The sequence below is a fragment of the Taurulus bubalis genome, assembly GCF_910589615.1.
Source record: "Taurulus bubalis genome assembly, chromosome: 4".
In the NCBI taxonomy this organism is placed as follows: domain Eukaryota; kingdom Metazoa; phylum Chordata; class Actinopteri; order Perciformes; family Cottidae; genus Taurulus; species Taurulus bubalis.
In genome coordinates this window covers 2,602,897-2,621,059 of record NC_136592.1, presented here as the reverse complement: position 1 = coordinate 2,621,059, position 18,163 = coordinate 2,602,897, and the positions used below count along the sequence as shown (strand labels likewise).

The following is an 18,163-nucleotide window of genomic DNA, read 5'->3' as shown; positions in this document are numbered from 1 at the left end:
ACCCATACTGGACGGAGGGGGTCCAGGGTGGGTGGCAGAGTGGTTTGCCTACCTCCAGAATGATACAATGCTGTATGCTATATGATACAATGTCAATATTAATTTCAGCATTCAAAACCATCATAAGGATAAGGACAATATGATTTAAACCAGTTTAATCTGATTTCCTTGAATGCCAATTAAATGTTACAGTCTCTCTCATAGAATGTAATGATCAATGGTGTCAAATGCAGTAATAAGTCGTTTGTTTGATGCTATTAGAAGGTCATTAGTCATTTTCAACATAGCTGTCGCTTTGCTGATGATGCACTGTAAATCCTGACTGATAATCCTCAAATAAGCGAAAGTCACACTACTGATAAGTCTCAAGGATCTTGGAGAAAAGGGGAAGATGTATATAATTGGCTAAAACCTCAAGAGTTTTTTAAGAAGAGGTTTAATTTCAGCTACTTTTATGGGTTACCGTACATGGCCTGTTTAATAAAGACAGATTGTAAAGAACTTCTTTAACCCGCCTAGTTGGGATGGGGTCTAAGAGACAGGTAGATGGCTTGGATGAAGAAGTCAAGTGGTGAAGGTTGATGGGAGGAATGCAAGTCTAGAACTCAGAAGAAGAATACGGTACTAATTAGAAAACAAGGTTTATTGTAAGTTTGCAGAGAATGACGATTGATACCTACTGGTAAACACGGTAACGGAGATGGCATGCTGTGAGTGGCAAGCTGTAGGCAGGCATCCGCATAGATTCTGGAACAAGAAGAAACTGAATTTGCACACAAGAAGATTACTTGAAACTTTACTGTATTTTTTAAGCGACCTATTTTAAGAAACCGTCTGACTTCACTCGGCAGAACCGGAGGTTGCGCCTGCAAAGAGTTCAGTCTACTCAACTGGAGCCATTGAGCACCATTCTTCCAGAATTCCCTCTCTTTGTGTTTTGATGCTGAGGGTGGATAACGCTCTAATATGCTCCCAAAACCCCCTGAAAGATGTTAAATTCCCCACTCAGTTGTGCAGGTTTTTCCTGTATTCTGCCACCCCTGTGTCAATATTGTATTCTACTGAATGTTAAAATTAAACCTTTCCAACCTTGTGTCTGCCTGCAGCTATGAAGACAGTGCTGGAGATGCCATCAGGAAGCCGCCTCCTCAGACTCAATGCCAAAGGACCCGATATGATAGGTAAGTTATAACAATTAATTAAAAACAGAAAAGAAAGAACGAATTTCATGCATTTATTTTTTTTGTCAAAGTCTATTTAATTCTGTGTGTTTTATGGAAAATACATGTATCTTCCGTACGACACATAACTTTCTATATCCAATATTTGTTTGAGAAATACAGGAGTTCATCATTAGGGTTCAAGGAACTCTCAAAGTGCTCCTACTTGCTGATTGATGCCTTAGCCTTTGGTGGCCTTATTTATGATTCTATTTTTTTAAGGACCAAATCTTGGGCCATCTGGGCAGAGAGTGTCCAATACGGTGGTTTTAGGATTACACTTTTTTCCTGCAGATTCAGCCAGTGTCAATGACTTGTAAAATGGTAGCACTCCAACAGAAAATAATAGATCACTTGTTTGGGTGTTTGCTGCCAGTTTGTTGCAGTATCGTATAGGGCTGTGGTGAAGATGGAACTGAGCTTGAAGGTGCAGCTGTCAATATGCTGTAGTGGTCCATCTTTATTTCAACCCCCACCAATGATTGCGAGCTTTGGGCAAAATAATAGGATCACAGATACAAGTGGACAAAGTTCATTTCTTTCCCAGGGTTGTTGTGCATAGAGAGGAGGTCAGATATCTGGAAAGAGCTTGGAGTAGAACTGCTGCTCCTGCTCATCAAAATTAAATCTTTTGATTTACATTAGTATGCTGAGTTGCTTTAGTAACATCACTTCGGGAGTTATTTTAACCCAAACCACGATCTTGTCTTTAACCTAACTAGATAGTTTTGTTCCTTAAACCTAACTAAGTTGTTTCCTATGAAGAATTAACTTTATTCTTAAAAGAATGTGTGCATGTAACAAGCGGAAATTGGCACATGTTGCTCGACTTCATAGGAACATTTTAGAAAAATGAAGAATTACTGTTAAGTAGGATATCATACTAACTGTTGTATGAGGATCTGTTGTATGGCCACATCCAACTGGGAAAACCTGAGGAAGACCCAAAAGAAAGTAGAGGGAATTTATATCGCATCTGGCTTCTGGAAAATTCTAAGATCAGGAGATTATTTAAAACTGCTAGTCTTTCCTGGACTTAAATAAACAGCCTCCAATCTTATACTCTTATGACTATAACCCAGTTTTTTAAATTTATTTTACATTCCTTCTGTCATCCATCTCTTTGTTCTTCCTGTCTACATCTAGAGCTGTGGCAAGCAACTCACGATGCAATACATATTGCGATACACAATACGACATATCACAATATATTACGATACTTTTTTTTATTTTAGGAAAATTGAACAATAGAGCTGGATATACAACTTGCTGCGTATCATCTGGATAGTCTAATACGTATTGATAACTCAGCAGACAAATTGTATCAAAACTACTTCAAAAGATATTCAGGTTCAGTTCTTAGTAACTGTTAGTAACTAATGTTACTGCGTGTACGGCTCTCGTGCTGTGGTGTCGTGATGTGGTGTGACGTAATTGTAACATTTGAGTCGTTGGTCGTTGCACGTCAGGTCTACTCTCTCTGCAGGGGGAGTCATGTTTTGACACGTTTCCTCACCTCTTAGTAAATCCTGGGCACTACACTGCTATAGCCATCACGTGTCGGCAGGAATGAGTCGGGGTTACATAACTCTACAGTATACGACCACTTGCTTGCGAGGCGCCATGTTGTAGCCTTAGCTTAGAAGAAAATAAGCAGCAACTGCTAGCATTACAGGAGTGGAGGAAGAGGTTGTTTGACACACACACAGGGATTCAATGCAATTTAAAGGAATTTTTTAAATGTGGTGGAATGTGACACAAATAGGGTTTTCTGCATTTAATGTGATATAATTCCTATAAAGTGACAAGGGTTTCCTTTTTTAACATTGAAGGTTAAAGGTAACAAACGTCCATCTTGCTCTGTCTCCCTCAGTTATTGAAGCCGTCTCTCTTCAGGGGAGAGTGGAGGAGACCAGCCTGGTGTCTACAGGCTTCTATTGGATAGGAAACACCTCCTTGGACTTCCAGAGAGGGGTGGACAGGCAGACACTCAGAACACATGGCCCACTCAATGCTGATTTCATGATAAAGGTGAAACAAAGAAAAGAGTAGTAGGTTAATAGCAAAACAGCCTTAGGACTTTTGGCTTCAGATGTAAATATTTTATTCAAGATTAAATATAATAAATAAACCAGTCTGCTGCATTATATTAGGCAATGTAGACATTTTGTAATCAATATTCCAAACAGTCGGATGTCTTTGTGAAGATGAAGGCATTTTGCAGCAACGTCACCATTTTGACCACATTCTAACACTATTCTACGTTTCTAAAGAATAAGTCCGGTGATATTCTATATGTTATTTCATGTCAACAAATCCCATGTGCAGCCCCAAACAAACAATATGTCTATCCTGCTAACAAGTATTGTGTGTGTGTGCCCAAACCCTGATATATTTTATTCCTTTATCGTACAAAGCTCAATCCAAAAACGTAACTGCATATTGCACTGGCTGACATGTTCCTTCATTACCATGAACGCACACTCAAGTTTATTTTGACTCAATTTCACACACACAATCTTGCTGCAAGAAATCAACCTCACTCCCAACTCGTCACATACGGCAGCTTGTTCAGTGGCCCTATGCATCAAACTTTGACGCTCCACGAACCCCTCTAGTGTCTTTTTTGCATGTGCAGGGCTGCAGTACTGAGGTAGTTAAGACTGGAATAAAGGAAGAAGTCAGGTGAGGTAGTATAAACCGTGTTATGTGGATGGATCCAATAGTCAGTCAGGACTTTCGCCCACGAGAGCGCTGTTCGTGTCTCGTCTGAAACAAAAAACATTGACTTATTTTAACGTGTGTAGCATAGAGTAACATAGATCTAGCATAAAGTAATGATAATGAATCTTTTCCCAAACCTCTCCGAGTAGTTTTCCTTGATTTCACATCATTAACCACATGTTGAAGTCTATCGGACTATCTGCATGTTGAAAAATGTCTCCAATGAGGTAGCCAGCGCCTTAAAAGTGATGGGGTATTTCCCCAAGTGCAGCTGGCAGCTGCTTTAATTCGTAGGAAGAGTTCAATTCAGAGAACTTTACCTGTATGTAAATGACAATTAAATAGTTTAAGCTTGGGCTGCTTGTGTTTTCAGCGAGTAAAAACTAAATCGAAGAATATGAATTGTAATTCAAGCATGAGTCCGTGTTGGGGTAGTGCTATTCAAAGAATACCATTGGCGCTGAACTCTTAATGAACATTGACACTGCCGCTATCCCTAAGTATCAAGTATCATAGGCAGTTCTAGGCTTCAGACTGAGGCCTGTGTCTAATTTGAAATCTCCGCTAATAAAACTGATTCAAGAGACCTGCTATTACCTTTGATTGATTCTTGCTTCTCTGCTTTTATTTAGTTATTCATAGTAATTAACTTTGTGTTATTTTTTTACTTATATTGTTGCACATTACTTTGCTACGGGTGTGTATACATTGACCTCTTATAATGGAGTGGTATGTACTGGGATAAGTGTCATGCTGTATTGGGACTGGAGCGTATATTATTCTGACTAACCTGGGACTGACAAAGCAGATGCTTTGTGTGGTGTTCACAGGGGAACATAAAGCAGATGGCAATGAAGTAATCTTTATTGTCTCAATGGGAAATGGGTGGTAAACTCTGTCAGGACTGGTTGACAGCATGATAAAACCTGTTGAAGCTATTTTGTTTCAAGTGGTCAATCACGTACTCTCATAATAGTGATAAAGCAACATTTAGATTTTCATTCATTGATATGTAAGCTTCAGAAAAAAATGTGGGTGAAATAATTTATCTAAAAAAAAGCCTGTGACAAAATAGTATTACCAACGAGCTTGATGCACTGCAATTTATTAATTGTGTAATATTGTATAAAATATATTATATTTCACATTATAAATGATATTATGCTCCTCTTTTCACACAATTTCAAAACTCTGTTTTGCTCTCTTTTACTTAAAGGAATGCATATTTGTATCAAAAACTTTTTCCCTGAACACATGATACAACTGTTCTCAGGAGTATTAACATGATTCTTCTACTTAATTCTCCTTCGTGGGGATTCTCTCCTTTACTGAGCTTTACTTTGCTCCTCCATTCTGTTCTCTCATCTTCTCTACCCTACGCTCCTTAACATAACAATGTTCTTCATAACTATTCATTCTCCCTATATGTTGTGCAGATGAAGTATGGAGGCTCTAAGGATACAGTTGTCCAGTTTATCTTCTACCAGCCAATCAGGTACCAGTGGAGAGAGACTGACTTCTTCCCCTGCTCAGTTACCTGTGGAGTAGGTGAGGTGACCATCAGTAATTGTAAACGGGTGTCTTTGTACAATGATTTAACATTGCTTTAGTTTTTATTGATCCTCAGCTTTATTATATCCAGCGTCATCTGTTGATATCTTCCACTTTTTTCAGCAACATATACTTAAATAGTCTGTGTTTTGATAAACTTACTCCTGATGATGAGGTGTTGTAGTAGTATACCGAGACCTGCTGTTACAAACTCTTTCCTTGGTGCCTGCACGCCCCCCTGAAAAATAATAATAATAATAATAAAAAATAATAATACATACACAAAAAAATAAACTAGATTGAAAAAAAAATAAAAAATAGTCTGTGTCCGCTTTCATCCCCCAGGCTATCAGCTGAACTCTGCAGAGTGCACAGACATCAGATCCAACAAGACTCTGCCCGAGCATCATTGTAACAGCTATCCTGAAAACACCAAACCCACACCAAAGCTCAAGGAGTGCAATATGGACCCCTGTCCAGAGAGGTAGGATCAATACAGGTTGAGTTTTACATTGTGTCGTCACAAAAAAAATAATTGCAATGAATGTTGTTGCCTACGCATGTTATTTAACGGCATGGCCAGCTCAAAGTAAGTGCTTTGGAAGTTATGTGGTCTAGTATAAACGGCAAGGAAGCGTGGAGAGGTGGTTGGGTTGTATGGATGGGTCAAACAATCTCATGACCCAAATCCAAACATGATATTTTAGATATTAGATTTGACACGCTGAATGGTTCAACGGTTCGATCCCTGGTCTCCCCATAGTTTCGCCTACTGCTCCTTAATTGCAAAGGATGGGTTAAAATGCAGAGTCCAATTCAGGGTTCTTACAGTCATGGAAAACCTGGAAAAGTCATGGACTTTTAAAAAGGTTATTTCCAGGCCTGAAAAAATTCTAGAAAAAAATCAAATCCCCAAAGTTTTGGAAAAGTCATGTAAATGTGTTATATTCATGTGTTCATGACGTTCATTTATGCTGAGTTTGAAATAATTAATATGCTTTTAAAAGAAAGACGCTCAACATACAGGCGTCTATATAAATGTTTATTCTTTTAATCAAACTATTGTCTCTCATTCATTGAAGGTTTACTGTATACTTTGTAATTCTCATTGTTTGTTATTAAATTAGATTTTTTATTTAAATTAGATTTCACAAAATGTTTGGTCATGGAAATTTGGTTTAAAGTCATGAAAAAGTCATGGAAATCCATTGCTCAAAATGTGTATGAACCCTGCCAATTGCATGTATGTATGTACAATATGTAATATCATGATTTTAAATGTCCCCACTGCGGGACTAATAAAGGATTATTATAATAAAAGTAGCCTGCAGCACTACCTCCAAATGTTGCTAAATATATCAAGGAAGTCGCCAATGATAAGAGAGATATATCGGCTAAATAGCAGAAATGCTGAATCATCAGTGCGAAGCATTTTCTCTTCATATCCTTGAACGCCTTTGTTGTAACCTTGAAGGCCTAACTTCTATTAATAAGAACTGTGCCGGCTTACATTTATCATCTATGCTTTCCCAAGATCCTTATGACCTCATGACTTCGGGCTGCAATCTGGATTCCAGTCTCAAACGTGCAATGTTTTGTGATATTTTGTCTCCTCCAGTGATGGCTTTAAAGAGGTGTTGCCTTATGACCATTTTCAACCTCTGCCTCGGTAAGTAACCTTACAATCCTTCATTTTATAAGTTACTTTACTGCTGTCTTTCTTCTCTTTGACATATTTCCATTTTTACATAGTGTTGGCTGAGATGTAACACAGGAATGTGTCAAGAAATCTGTGATACGATTACTTGTTCGAATACATCACATCCAATGAAGCACCCTGAAGTAACCAGAAATAGAAGAAAATAGAATGTAATCAAGACGAGGAGGAATTTACCTACACGACAAATTGACATAATAACATTGTCATGTCATAACATGTAAATCCTACTACTCTGACAGTTGTTCGTAATCGTCATGGTTTGTTTTTCAAGAACCATACTTTTGAAAGCCAACATATTGTTGAGGTGTTCTCTGCAATGATTGATCTATTCATTAAGTGTGGCTTCAGCAACAGGGGTCATAGACCCCTATAGCAAAGCGCACTTCATAGTATTGCTCGGGCTTATTATTAAGTGTGGCTACCGTATTACCGCGTGCACGTATGTGTGGATTGGATATATATATATATATATATATATATATATATATATATATATATATATATATATATATATATATGCCAACATTAGCTGTGAGGGCTTGATGGTGTAAATATGAATGGGACAACACTTTGCTGCAACATATCACGTGATTACAAAACAAAATATTGTGTACAATTGTCTATTTATTTTCTATTTAATACAATAATCCTCATTTTAGCTTTATGTTAAGATACACTTGAATCACGGGGCTTTTATGTTGAAAGGGAAGACAGAGAGACAGACAGGTAGACATAAAAGCCCCGTGTCCCGCGTGTCACCGGTTGCCATGGTGGCAGCTTGATTGGGAGGAGATACGCGCCAAAGTTTTTGTGGGACTATTATTAAGCCCGCAGGAGAACATGAAGTGCGCTTTGCTATAGGGGTCTATGACCCCTGTAGCTGAAGCCACACTTAATAATCATAGTCCCACAAAAACTTTGGCGCGTATCTCCTCCCACAGCGTTGCCAACACATGCGTAAAAAATACATCAAAACGTGCGGCCTGATCGGGAATCGTGTGCTATGACTTTTCTAAGAGATTCGACTGGCCATTTTCCCAAAAAGTGCGAAAAACGTAGAGAAATTGTCCCATTCACTTGACTGGGGTTTCGGACTGAAGAGAGCAAAAAAACATACATCTTTGTGTCCACAGTGACTCGCCATAATTTATCGTAGAGCAACGTTGACAAAAGTCTGGAGTTTATTTGCCCAATTGGGCATTTTTTGATAGCTAGCACAGTTTTCATGTAATTATTGTTCAAGTTTAGGAAAATGTGGGAACCATTTCAGAGTTTACAATGGGTGTGTATGGGGCAGGTTAGAGCTGTGATGTCATTCCTAGAGCACGAGTAGCTGTGTCCTAACAAACCTTTTTGTATTTGTATTTTGCCATTCACTCCACAATATTGACTTTTGAGGCATAGTCATATATATATATGAAAACGTTGGAAATATTGTGCTTGTGGTACACATGCGTCGTGGAATCCAACAAATGTATACTGTTTTGTCAGCAAGTCTGAAAGCGACATGAAGACCGGCCAACTGCTCCATCAACCTCCATGTTAAATCGGACCACAATTTTCTCTCATGACGGAAACGTGAGCACTTTACAAACTGAATTTACGCTCTCATTTATAAATCCTTACAAATATTTAAGTATAAATATTATATATAAATATAAATATCTAGTGTGCAAACGTTTGCCTATTGGCATGTAGTCCCATAATACAAATTCAAAGGTTATGAACTATTTGTCTGACAAAAGAGGGTTATGTGGACAGACTATTACATTTTTAAATGCAATGTCATTCGCCAGAAAAGGTTTGAGGGTGTGGTTAAACAGTGAGTGGGTTTCTGTACACTCTAATGTAAACCAACCGTAATCGGGTTTTATTACCGCTACATGTATAACTATCTTACTGTATTATACATTTATTACATGTAGCATTAGCACTAAAGGAGGCAGAGGGAAAGCTAAGCAGGTGACAAACTCATTTAATAGAGCAATCAATCTTTTCTGTGCTCAGAATTCTAGAAAGAAAAATTGCATGGTTTTGCTCACAGCTAATCACTGCAAGCCTTCTTGGATTTAACCAGAGCCACGTCAGAACATTGGGTACGTCCCAAGTCTCTTAATTGCATCCTGGTTTCCTTCACTTGCATCTTTTCCTTGCATCTTAGTCCCTCCCAGCAGAGATGCATGGCGACTACGGATAATGTTATGAACCCAGACATGGGGGCGGTTGATGTTCCGACGTGTGTGGGACTTCCTCAACTAACATAAAGCAGAACTAGTGGTTATTTACCTGGTTGGTGAAGGAAATAGTAAATGTTTTCAAGACTCTTTCAAATCATCGCAAACTTTGGGAGGGGCCGTTCTGACCAGGTAGATGGGCAGACTATCAGCATATCGGATCATATGCTTCATCAATGACGACGCCTATCTGTAGCCTATTGGCTCACAGTGCTGTCAAACGTCTTTTTGAGTTTACAGATCGATTCTATAGGCTGTGACGATTCCAGGGATAGTTCATTTTCGGCCAACTAATTACCGAGATAACGCCGTGCGTAGTCATAAGTGGCCAGGGATGAGAACGTCTTCATTACGCACCAGACAAACGGACGGAGAACAACTGTTTCTCTAGCTCCTTAGTTAATCCTTAGTTAATTAGTTCAAAAGGACGTTGAGTATCTGGCTTACAATGATGATTCATTGTTATATATCCTTGCAAATATATATATATATATATATATATATATATATATATATATATATATATGTGTGTGTGTATATATACATATATGTATGTATGTGTGTATATATAATTTTCATCCAAAACAATTTTTTTTTTAAGAAAAACTGTATTTGGATGTATTGAACAACATTAGTAATATACAAGTGAAATATATTGTTTGCTACATGAGAAAAGTCAAATGGCACCTATGGTGCCAAATGTGCCCAAATGTCCATTTTGGGGGCCTCGTCTAAACTGCCTTTACTAAAAATGCTCTAATTTTGTTCTGCTTCACTTTTTCAAAGTAAAACTTTACAGAGAGACTGGTCACATATTATGCTACCACTGGAAGAGGCCGGCTGATGCATCATTCCAAGGAGATAATCATCCTGAAAGTGCTATCTTTTTTAGGCGAACCTGAAATCTCTAATTTGGGCTGTGTGCCATCTTCATTTATTCTTAAACAGTAGCATATATAGTGGTATTAACACATCTGAACAATGTCTCACAAGTGTACTGTTTATTATAACACCAAAATTATTTTATAACATCAAAATTAAGTCAGTTTATTAAAAAAATGATGCCCCCACCTGTCCACAGGTCTTCAATAAAGAAAGTAATTTGCATATGAATGGATAGAGGTGCGTGTCAGTCTTATATAAGAACCATTTTGATTGGAAATTCTGCCTAGACTAGTGAAGTTGCTAACAATATATTTTGTAAAGTGAAAAAAGTTTAATATTTCTGACTTTGATCTTTTTCCTGTCATTTCTATTATTTAAGTAGATTTATGAACATTTATTCAGGATGGACATCTCAGGATGATATCCCTTGGATGTATAATTCACACTGAATAAAACAAAATTGAAAATTTGAAGACATTGATGAAAGACGAGCAAAGCATATGAAATAGTATATCAAGCGACCGTTATTGAAAGTTCCTTGTTATGATAATGAGTATAACAACTGGAAAGTTCATTAAGGTTGGGTGGGAGTGCATCACGAAGATGCAACCGATACTGTCATCAAACAATGTTAAATGACTGGAGAAAGCACTAAGTGAGCTTGGGCCTTGTCATTCTGTTTGTGCAGCTGGGAGCAGGGCCCCTGGACCCAGTGCTCCGTGTCCTGCGGTCAAGGTGGTGGGTGGCAGGTCCGCAGCGTGCTGTGCATAGAGGAGGACACACAGGGACAGTTCTCCCAGGTGGAGGAGTGGAAGTGCACCCACTCCCCTCGACCTATCACCCAACAGATTTGCAACACCTTTGCCTGCCCCCAGTGGGTGGCCATGGAGTGGTCCCAGGTCAGTGAGTCTGTGTACACCAGCCATAAGTCATAGACTAGGCTTTATTTGGAGGTATAAAATCCACCTATTCTCATCAGTTTTACTTTTGTCAAGTCAATTATCAAACAGAACTGCCCAAAAATGGTCTAGTTTTGACTTTAAGCCATTCTCATTCCCAACTCCTCACATGTGTTGCTCAGGACGTCAGCAGAGTCCTGGGTGAAAGTCCTGCTGCTCTTTTGACTAAGTCAACTTACTTCCGGAGTAGTTACTCTGAATGTGTAATATTGCCATAGATGGGTTTACATTCAAGTTACTTGAAAGCCTGATGCGTCTCATACAGATGCCTTGTGCGTCAGTATCTGACGGCCTGGGAATGACACTGGGCTGGGATTCTCTGCTTTTCTATCTTTCCTATTATTTTAAATGTAATATCTTTGCGTTTTGGACTGTTGTTCTAACCGTAGAAACCATACTAAAACTTCACCTTGGGCTTTGGGAAACGCTTGTAGGCATTTCCACTATTTGTATATTGTAGAATTAACTTAATCACTTAATCTAAAAACATATTATTTGATTAATTAGTTAATTAACTATTTAAAAGAAAACAAATGATACAAATAATTGAGATATCGAAACTAGTGGTTGCCAACCTGGGGGGCAGGATTCCCAAATGGTCGAGACAAGATCAATCGGGAGGGGTCAGGAAATCATTAACACTAGAAGAAAGCAGAAAAGCAGTTTCTTAAAAATTACAATAGTTTTACCTATTAAATATTCAAATGAAACCAAAACTATTGGGAATCGCGGTAGCACTTTATAATAAGTACACACTATTTAGCATTAGTAAAGCATGAATAAACACTGAATTCATCATTTATAAAGCATTATTCCAACATAAACACTCATTAGTAACTCATTAGTATGCAATTCATAAACACAGTTATAAATGTTTCATTCTTGATTAATAAAGTGTGAAGTGTTAGTAAATGATACAAAAATGCTGCAATTCATGATTAATTCAGGTAGTTGCTCGTAGTTAGTTAAGTATTAAGTATGTTCTGTGTCCTCATCTAAAGTGAAGACTATCTATACTTTACAAAGCATTTAGAAGCTGTGCCTCAAAGCTAAACACAAGTCTCGGTTATCTTCTCAACATAAAAGGGAAATAGACACAACACAAAGTGATGAAGAACATTAATATGATGGTGCTGGGGGTCACAGAACATACTTAACTAACGAGTAGTAACTACCTAAATTAATCATGACATTTATTATGTCGGTGTGTTGCTTTCCCACTGCAGTGCACGGTGACATGTGGTCATGGCCTGCGTTACCGGGTGGTTCTGTGCATCGACCATCGTGGGCAGTACATTGGCGGCTGTGAAGCGTCACTCAAACCTCATGTTAAAGAAGACTGTCTGGTCCCTATTGCCTGCCATAAGCCCCGAGGTAGGACACTATTCATTCCTAGAGTGTGTGTGTTGTCAGGAAGCCAAGATGGACATAATGGACGAGCATTTACAGCTCACAAATTTATCTACGAGACAAATGTATGATAACCATATTTCTTCTGCATATCTTATTCTATAAACATTCCACTTTTGGACAAAGGAAGGGATGTATTAGTATCGGAAGCCATGCAAACACACATGCAAACAAGGTATAAATGCACACTCAAGCTATTAATAAAAGTAATCTTATATTCTTTTTCCTTACGACGGCCCAATTCCCAATGTTTCAGTCACCAGCGGCCACAGAGTAGAAGCACAGTTTGCAAATACTGCCAGTGTTGATTGTTGCAAAATACCATTATTGTGTATATCATGCAAACCAAAGCAACCTCAAGGACAACGCATCCACAACTAACCACAATGTATCCTCATCTTTATTTGGAATAACGATGTTATATAAGCAAAACATTTGCAATAAAAGTCAAAATCCTTGATGTTGGTGAACAAGCGATTACATTCGGCACAAAAGAAGTTCCAAGAGGTTTTCAACAATATCCTGCTTGTTCTTGTCATTTTACATTTGATGTTCTATATTATATGCAGGTTGACCAAGCCTATCAGCTATTACAGGGATCTTACGGTCATGGAAAAAAAATGCTTATTTCCAGGCCTGGAAAAGTCCTTGAAAAAAATGTAATCCCCAAAGTTTTGGAAAAGTCATTGAAATGTGTTATATTCATGTGTTCATGACGTTCATTTAAGCCGAGTTAGAAATAATTACTATGCTTTTAAAAGAAAGACGCTCAAAATATAAGCAGGCATACATACAGGCATCTATACAAATGTTTATTCTTTTAATCAAACTATTGTCTCATTCATTTGTCATTTAAGGTTTACTGAATGCTTTGTATTCTCATTGTTAGTTTAAATACTACCTTTTCTAGCTTTTTCATGTTTGCACCGAGATTTCACCATGTTTGGTCATGGAAATTTGGTTTAAAGTCATGGAAAGGTTCTGGAAATCCATTGGTCTAAATGTGTATGAACCCTGCGATTAGCCTTGCAAATCACCTTCTCAGGTTAAACATCTTTTGTCCAGTTAGTTAGAACTAGTGTTCTACTCTGAGGTGTTTGAAGAATGTGGGTCCTGCTCCATGGTGTCAGATTGAGTTGACTAGGGGGTAACTAACTTTTGTTGTGTCTCGGTCAGAATCCCTGCCAGTGGAGGCCAAGGTGCCCTGGTTAAAACAATCCCACGAACTGGAAGAACAGCATACTGCTACAGAGGACCCCACGTGAGCGTACACACTTAAGCACACATTTACACATCAACAACATGCATTGCTCCATAAGCCATTATGATTTTTGTATTTTTATATATTTGTATTTTTGGTACTTGATGATACCAGTCAGAATGGCAATGCTCAGCTGTCTACAGGTACATAGGGCGTTTTCACAAAGCATAGTCCATTTAGAAAGTGTTGGTCTAATCAGATGAATTGATACTTTTGGTTTATTTTCTATTTCATCTGGTACAGTTGCACAGTGCACAAATTAAAGCGCATACTATTTTTAATGAGACCCACTTAAGTGCATGTACGTAAGTAGCAAATTCTTTTATTTTAAATTTTTTTCCAGTTTATTTTCAATGACAGGTGTACATTATATTACATTACATTTCATTTAGCTGTCGCTTTTATTCAAAGCGACTTACATGTTAACGCTATACACCGCAGACACAGCAACGGGGAGCAATTAGGGGTTAAGTGTCTTGCTCAAGGACGCAACGACATGGACTATGAATGAATGTTTGTCATGCAGGTATGTGTGTTTGTATGTATGAATGTAGATATCTATGATGTGCCCCTTTTGAGGGATAGAAAACATATATGCAATTTGACGTGTCTTTGGATTGGGACTTTGTAGATATTTATTTATTGTTAAACAAACATTTGTTTGATACACATGTCTAATAATTACTTTGCAACCATGCATGAACTTGAGCATTCGTGATACCTTATAAGTTAATCGTTGTTCTCTCACGCCCCTTCATTCTTCCCCTGTACAAGTGGATCAATGATCCAACACAGTGGCTGGATATTGCTTTTTCTATAGATAGTCATCTCAACACTACAGTACAGTATGACTGAATCAAAAGATATCAATAGGCTTAAATGTATAATAACCAACCTGTTGAAAGGCAACAGTTTAATCTGTTTTAGGCTGAGATTGGTTGGAGACCAGTCTAATGCATATCTACTGTATGACTGTACTGCAAAAGCCTCTCAATCCAGCATCACTGACAGTGAGTCTTATTTTCCTTGGCGATTGCTATTGCGTGTGCGATGTCAACGAAGCCGATCCAACTCGTCAAATACTGACGTTTGGTCGGTGCCCCTTGGCATGTGATACCGACGCGACATTAATGTAATCCCATCCATGTTATTATTAGACACTCAGAGCAACTGAAGTAGTGTAAAGTGTAAGATATGCAAGGCATGAGGGGGCCATGTTCGTCCACAAGAGCGCTGTTCATGTACCGCGCAAAACTCAAAGTAACGTCACGTCAGTAAATGGACCCGTACTTGTATAGCGCTTTTCTAGTCTTCCGACCACTCAAAGTGCTTTAACACTACATGACATCATTCACCCATTCACACCCTGATGAGAGGAGCTACCATGTAAGGTGCCACATCAGGATGATCTAACATTCATACACCGTAGGCGCAGCTACGGGAACAATTTAGGGTTAAGTGTCTTGCTCAAGGACACATGGACATGGGCTAGCGGAGCGGTCCCCAACCTTTTTTGAGCCACGGACCGGTTTTGAGTCAGACAATATTTTCACGGTGTGGGCGAAAAATATGTCATAAATAAGACGTAAATGATACGATTGGCATAAAGACAATTATAAAGTGCATAAAGATACAACTCACCATGACGCTGCATTAGTGGAGCCCTGAGCTTGTTTCTCTGCTACGAGCCGGTCCCGTCTCGGGGTGACGGGAGATAAAGACCGAGCCCCGACGTTTATGTCCAGTCTACTGACTCTACTCCGTAACTTAAACCTTTATATGCACTCTGTCACTTCATTAAAACCCGCTTCACAAAGACAGGATGTTGAAATGGAAGCAGGGTTTCAGAGCTTTTTTGGCAATCTCAGTATACTCTGCCTTGATTTTAATCCAGAACATCGAGTTGAAACTGAAAAAAAAAAATTCATTTTTGGGGTAGCGTATCACATAACCTCTTGACATGTGTCAAGGGGTTACGTTTGAGGCTACGCACAGACAGATGTATCCGGTCATTTTTTTCCGACCGTTTTTTAAAAGATACTTTGCAATTAACGAGTAGGAACTGACAGGCCATCCCTAGAACGTCCAAAACTGATGCAAGAGCGGTACATGCCGATGTATGTGTCCTTGGGCAAGACACTTAACCCCAAATTGCTCCTGCAGGCTGTTCCTGCTGTGTGTGAACTTTAATCCTGATGGGCAGGTGGCCCCTGCCATCAGTGTATGAATGGATGAATTTTAGTTTTTGCAATACAAGTAAGTCCATTTACCATTTACCAATATAAATAGTCTCCCTCCTTTAATGCTTATAAAGAGGGAGAGCTACCCATATTTGCAGGTATTTGCTGCAGTGCACCAAATGCAGCCTCTGCAAAACGTATCATGCCGACCTATACGCATGCCTAGCTATCAAATACAATGCAAGTGTGTTGATGTTGCGTTTACTACACCTTGGCAAAGCAGGTATCCGTTGAAGGTGCTGTGCGTAGTGTGCTGAATCCTTTCACACCTCATGCACACACAAACACACAGCTTATCCAGGCTGTGTGAGTCGGTCCAGCTCCGTTTCCTCTCTTTTTGCTGCAGATGATTAGCATGTGATTATTGCCTGCTGCTCTGGGCCTGGTCCACTCTGATAGCCTCCCTGGGATCCATCAGCTCACACACATCTCCAACATTTTGCACAAATACCTTCAGCAGGCCCCAGCACATTTTTTTATCCCATGCGGCCAAGCAAATCTTATGCAAGCCACATTCATTTGATGAGCTTGTAAAGCTCAGTTCTGGTAGTCGTCCCAATGCCACAAACCCAGGGTAAATAACTTGAATGTATTAAAGGGATATTCCAGCAAAAATAAGTATAAGTATCGAAGAGTATATCAAACACACCCTAACCCATTAGGGTTAGGGTGTGAACATTTGACAGGTTGCTCTGAAAAGCATGCTGCTTAACTTAAGCCACATAAAAAGTACAAATAGCAGTGTACATCATCTGAAAGCTAGGAACCAGAAAATGTATTTGAGATGCAGCTCAGCGCTGTTAATCTTTAGTCTCACATTTGTAGCACACTGCGAACTTCAGGAGTTTAACAGACGGGTCCCCTAAGGTGCAGTCGTTGGTGTAGAGGGAGAAGAGCAGTGGGGAGAGCACACAGCCCTGCGGGATGCCAATGCTTTTAGCCCGGGTGCTGGATGTGATTTTTCCCTGCCTCACCTGCTGTGTCCTGTCTGTCAGGAAGTTTGTGATCCACTGACAGGTGGAGGCTGGCACGGTGAGCTGGGAGAGTTTAGGTTGAAGTACACACAGGAAACACATAAATGGCTTCGGACTTCTAATGATGTACAAACAGGGACTTATTTTGATCAGCTCTTTTTTTACACAGGTTTTCAGATAGATGGAGCAGGAGAAAAAGAGAAAGGGGGTTCTCTTTTTATAGACACTGGGGACACATATTTATGTTTAAAAAACACTAAAAGTTCATTTTGCATAATAGGTTACCTTTAAGCACCACTCTGTATTGGTATATCTGATAGGTGATCAGGGCAAATTAAAGTTGAAACTTGTTACCTGAAATGTCAAGATTATGTCAGGCTCCACTTCAAATAATGACTTTCACCAAGTATCTCTCTAAATCACCAATCACTCTCTTTCTGGTTAGTCATTGCACTGTAACAAATACATTATCAGGCTTTACAGGCATTCTTGGTAAGTGACCGTGTGATACAACTGAGTGCACAACTATTCAACACTAAACTTAAACCAAATGCACATCATACAATGATTTGTCACAGAATTTTACCCATTTGGCACAATTGCCTTCTTCATACCCATTCATTAGCAGCCGGACACGGGGATGCACATTAGCAGACGGCTATTTGCATGTATACACAAGTGTGTATGTGTACAAGTGGTACACAGTATGTGTTGGCTTAGGCGTGTTATCATATATACTGTAAGTTGTATGTACTGACAAAGGAAAACACATAGTAGCTACAACAACCACCACAATTAAGCACAATATGAACCCATTTTAACTATTCTATCTTGCCACTGACCTTCAATTGTAGATTCATGGTAAATATCAGCAGCAACACAGGTTTTTTATGTCATGCATCAATACAGAACTGTTCATTTCTAAAATGTTTCAGTTCCACTAAAAACACACATTTTTCAATTGCCAGCAGGTGGGACAAAACGT

The 18,163-nt window shown here is 38.9% G+C and overlaps 1 protein-coding gene across 1 annotated transcript in view; it reads left to right on the top strand.

Annotated features, from left to right (window-relative positions):
• adamtsl3 (ADAMTS-like 3) overlaps positions 1-18,163 on the top strand; it is a gene marked incomplete at its 5' end in the record, with an annotated part of 159,041 nt that overhangs the window by 121,546 nt on the left and 19,332 nt on the right. The window contains 8 exons of the mRNA XM_079217444.1: positions 1,107-1,181; positions 3,094-3,251; positions 5,381-5,492; positions 5,841-5,979; positions 7,114-7,164; positions 11,023-11,233; positions 12,520-12,667; positions 13,880-13,964. Of these exons, the coding sequence (XP_079073570.1) occupies positions 1,107-1,181; positions 3,094-3,251; positions 5,381-5,492; positions 5,841-5,979; positions 7,114-7,164; positions 11,023-11,233; positions 12,520-12,667; positions 13,880-13,964 (979 nt within the window). The remainder of the gene's footprint in view (positions 1-1,106; positions 1,182-3,093; positions 3,252-5,380; positions 5,493-5,840; positions 5,980-7,113; positions 7,165-11,022; positions 11,234-12,519; positions 12,668-13,879; positions 13,965-18,163) is intronic.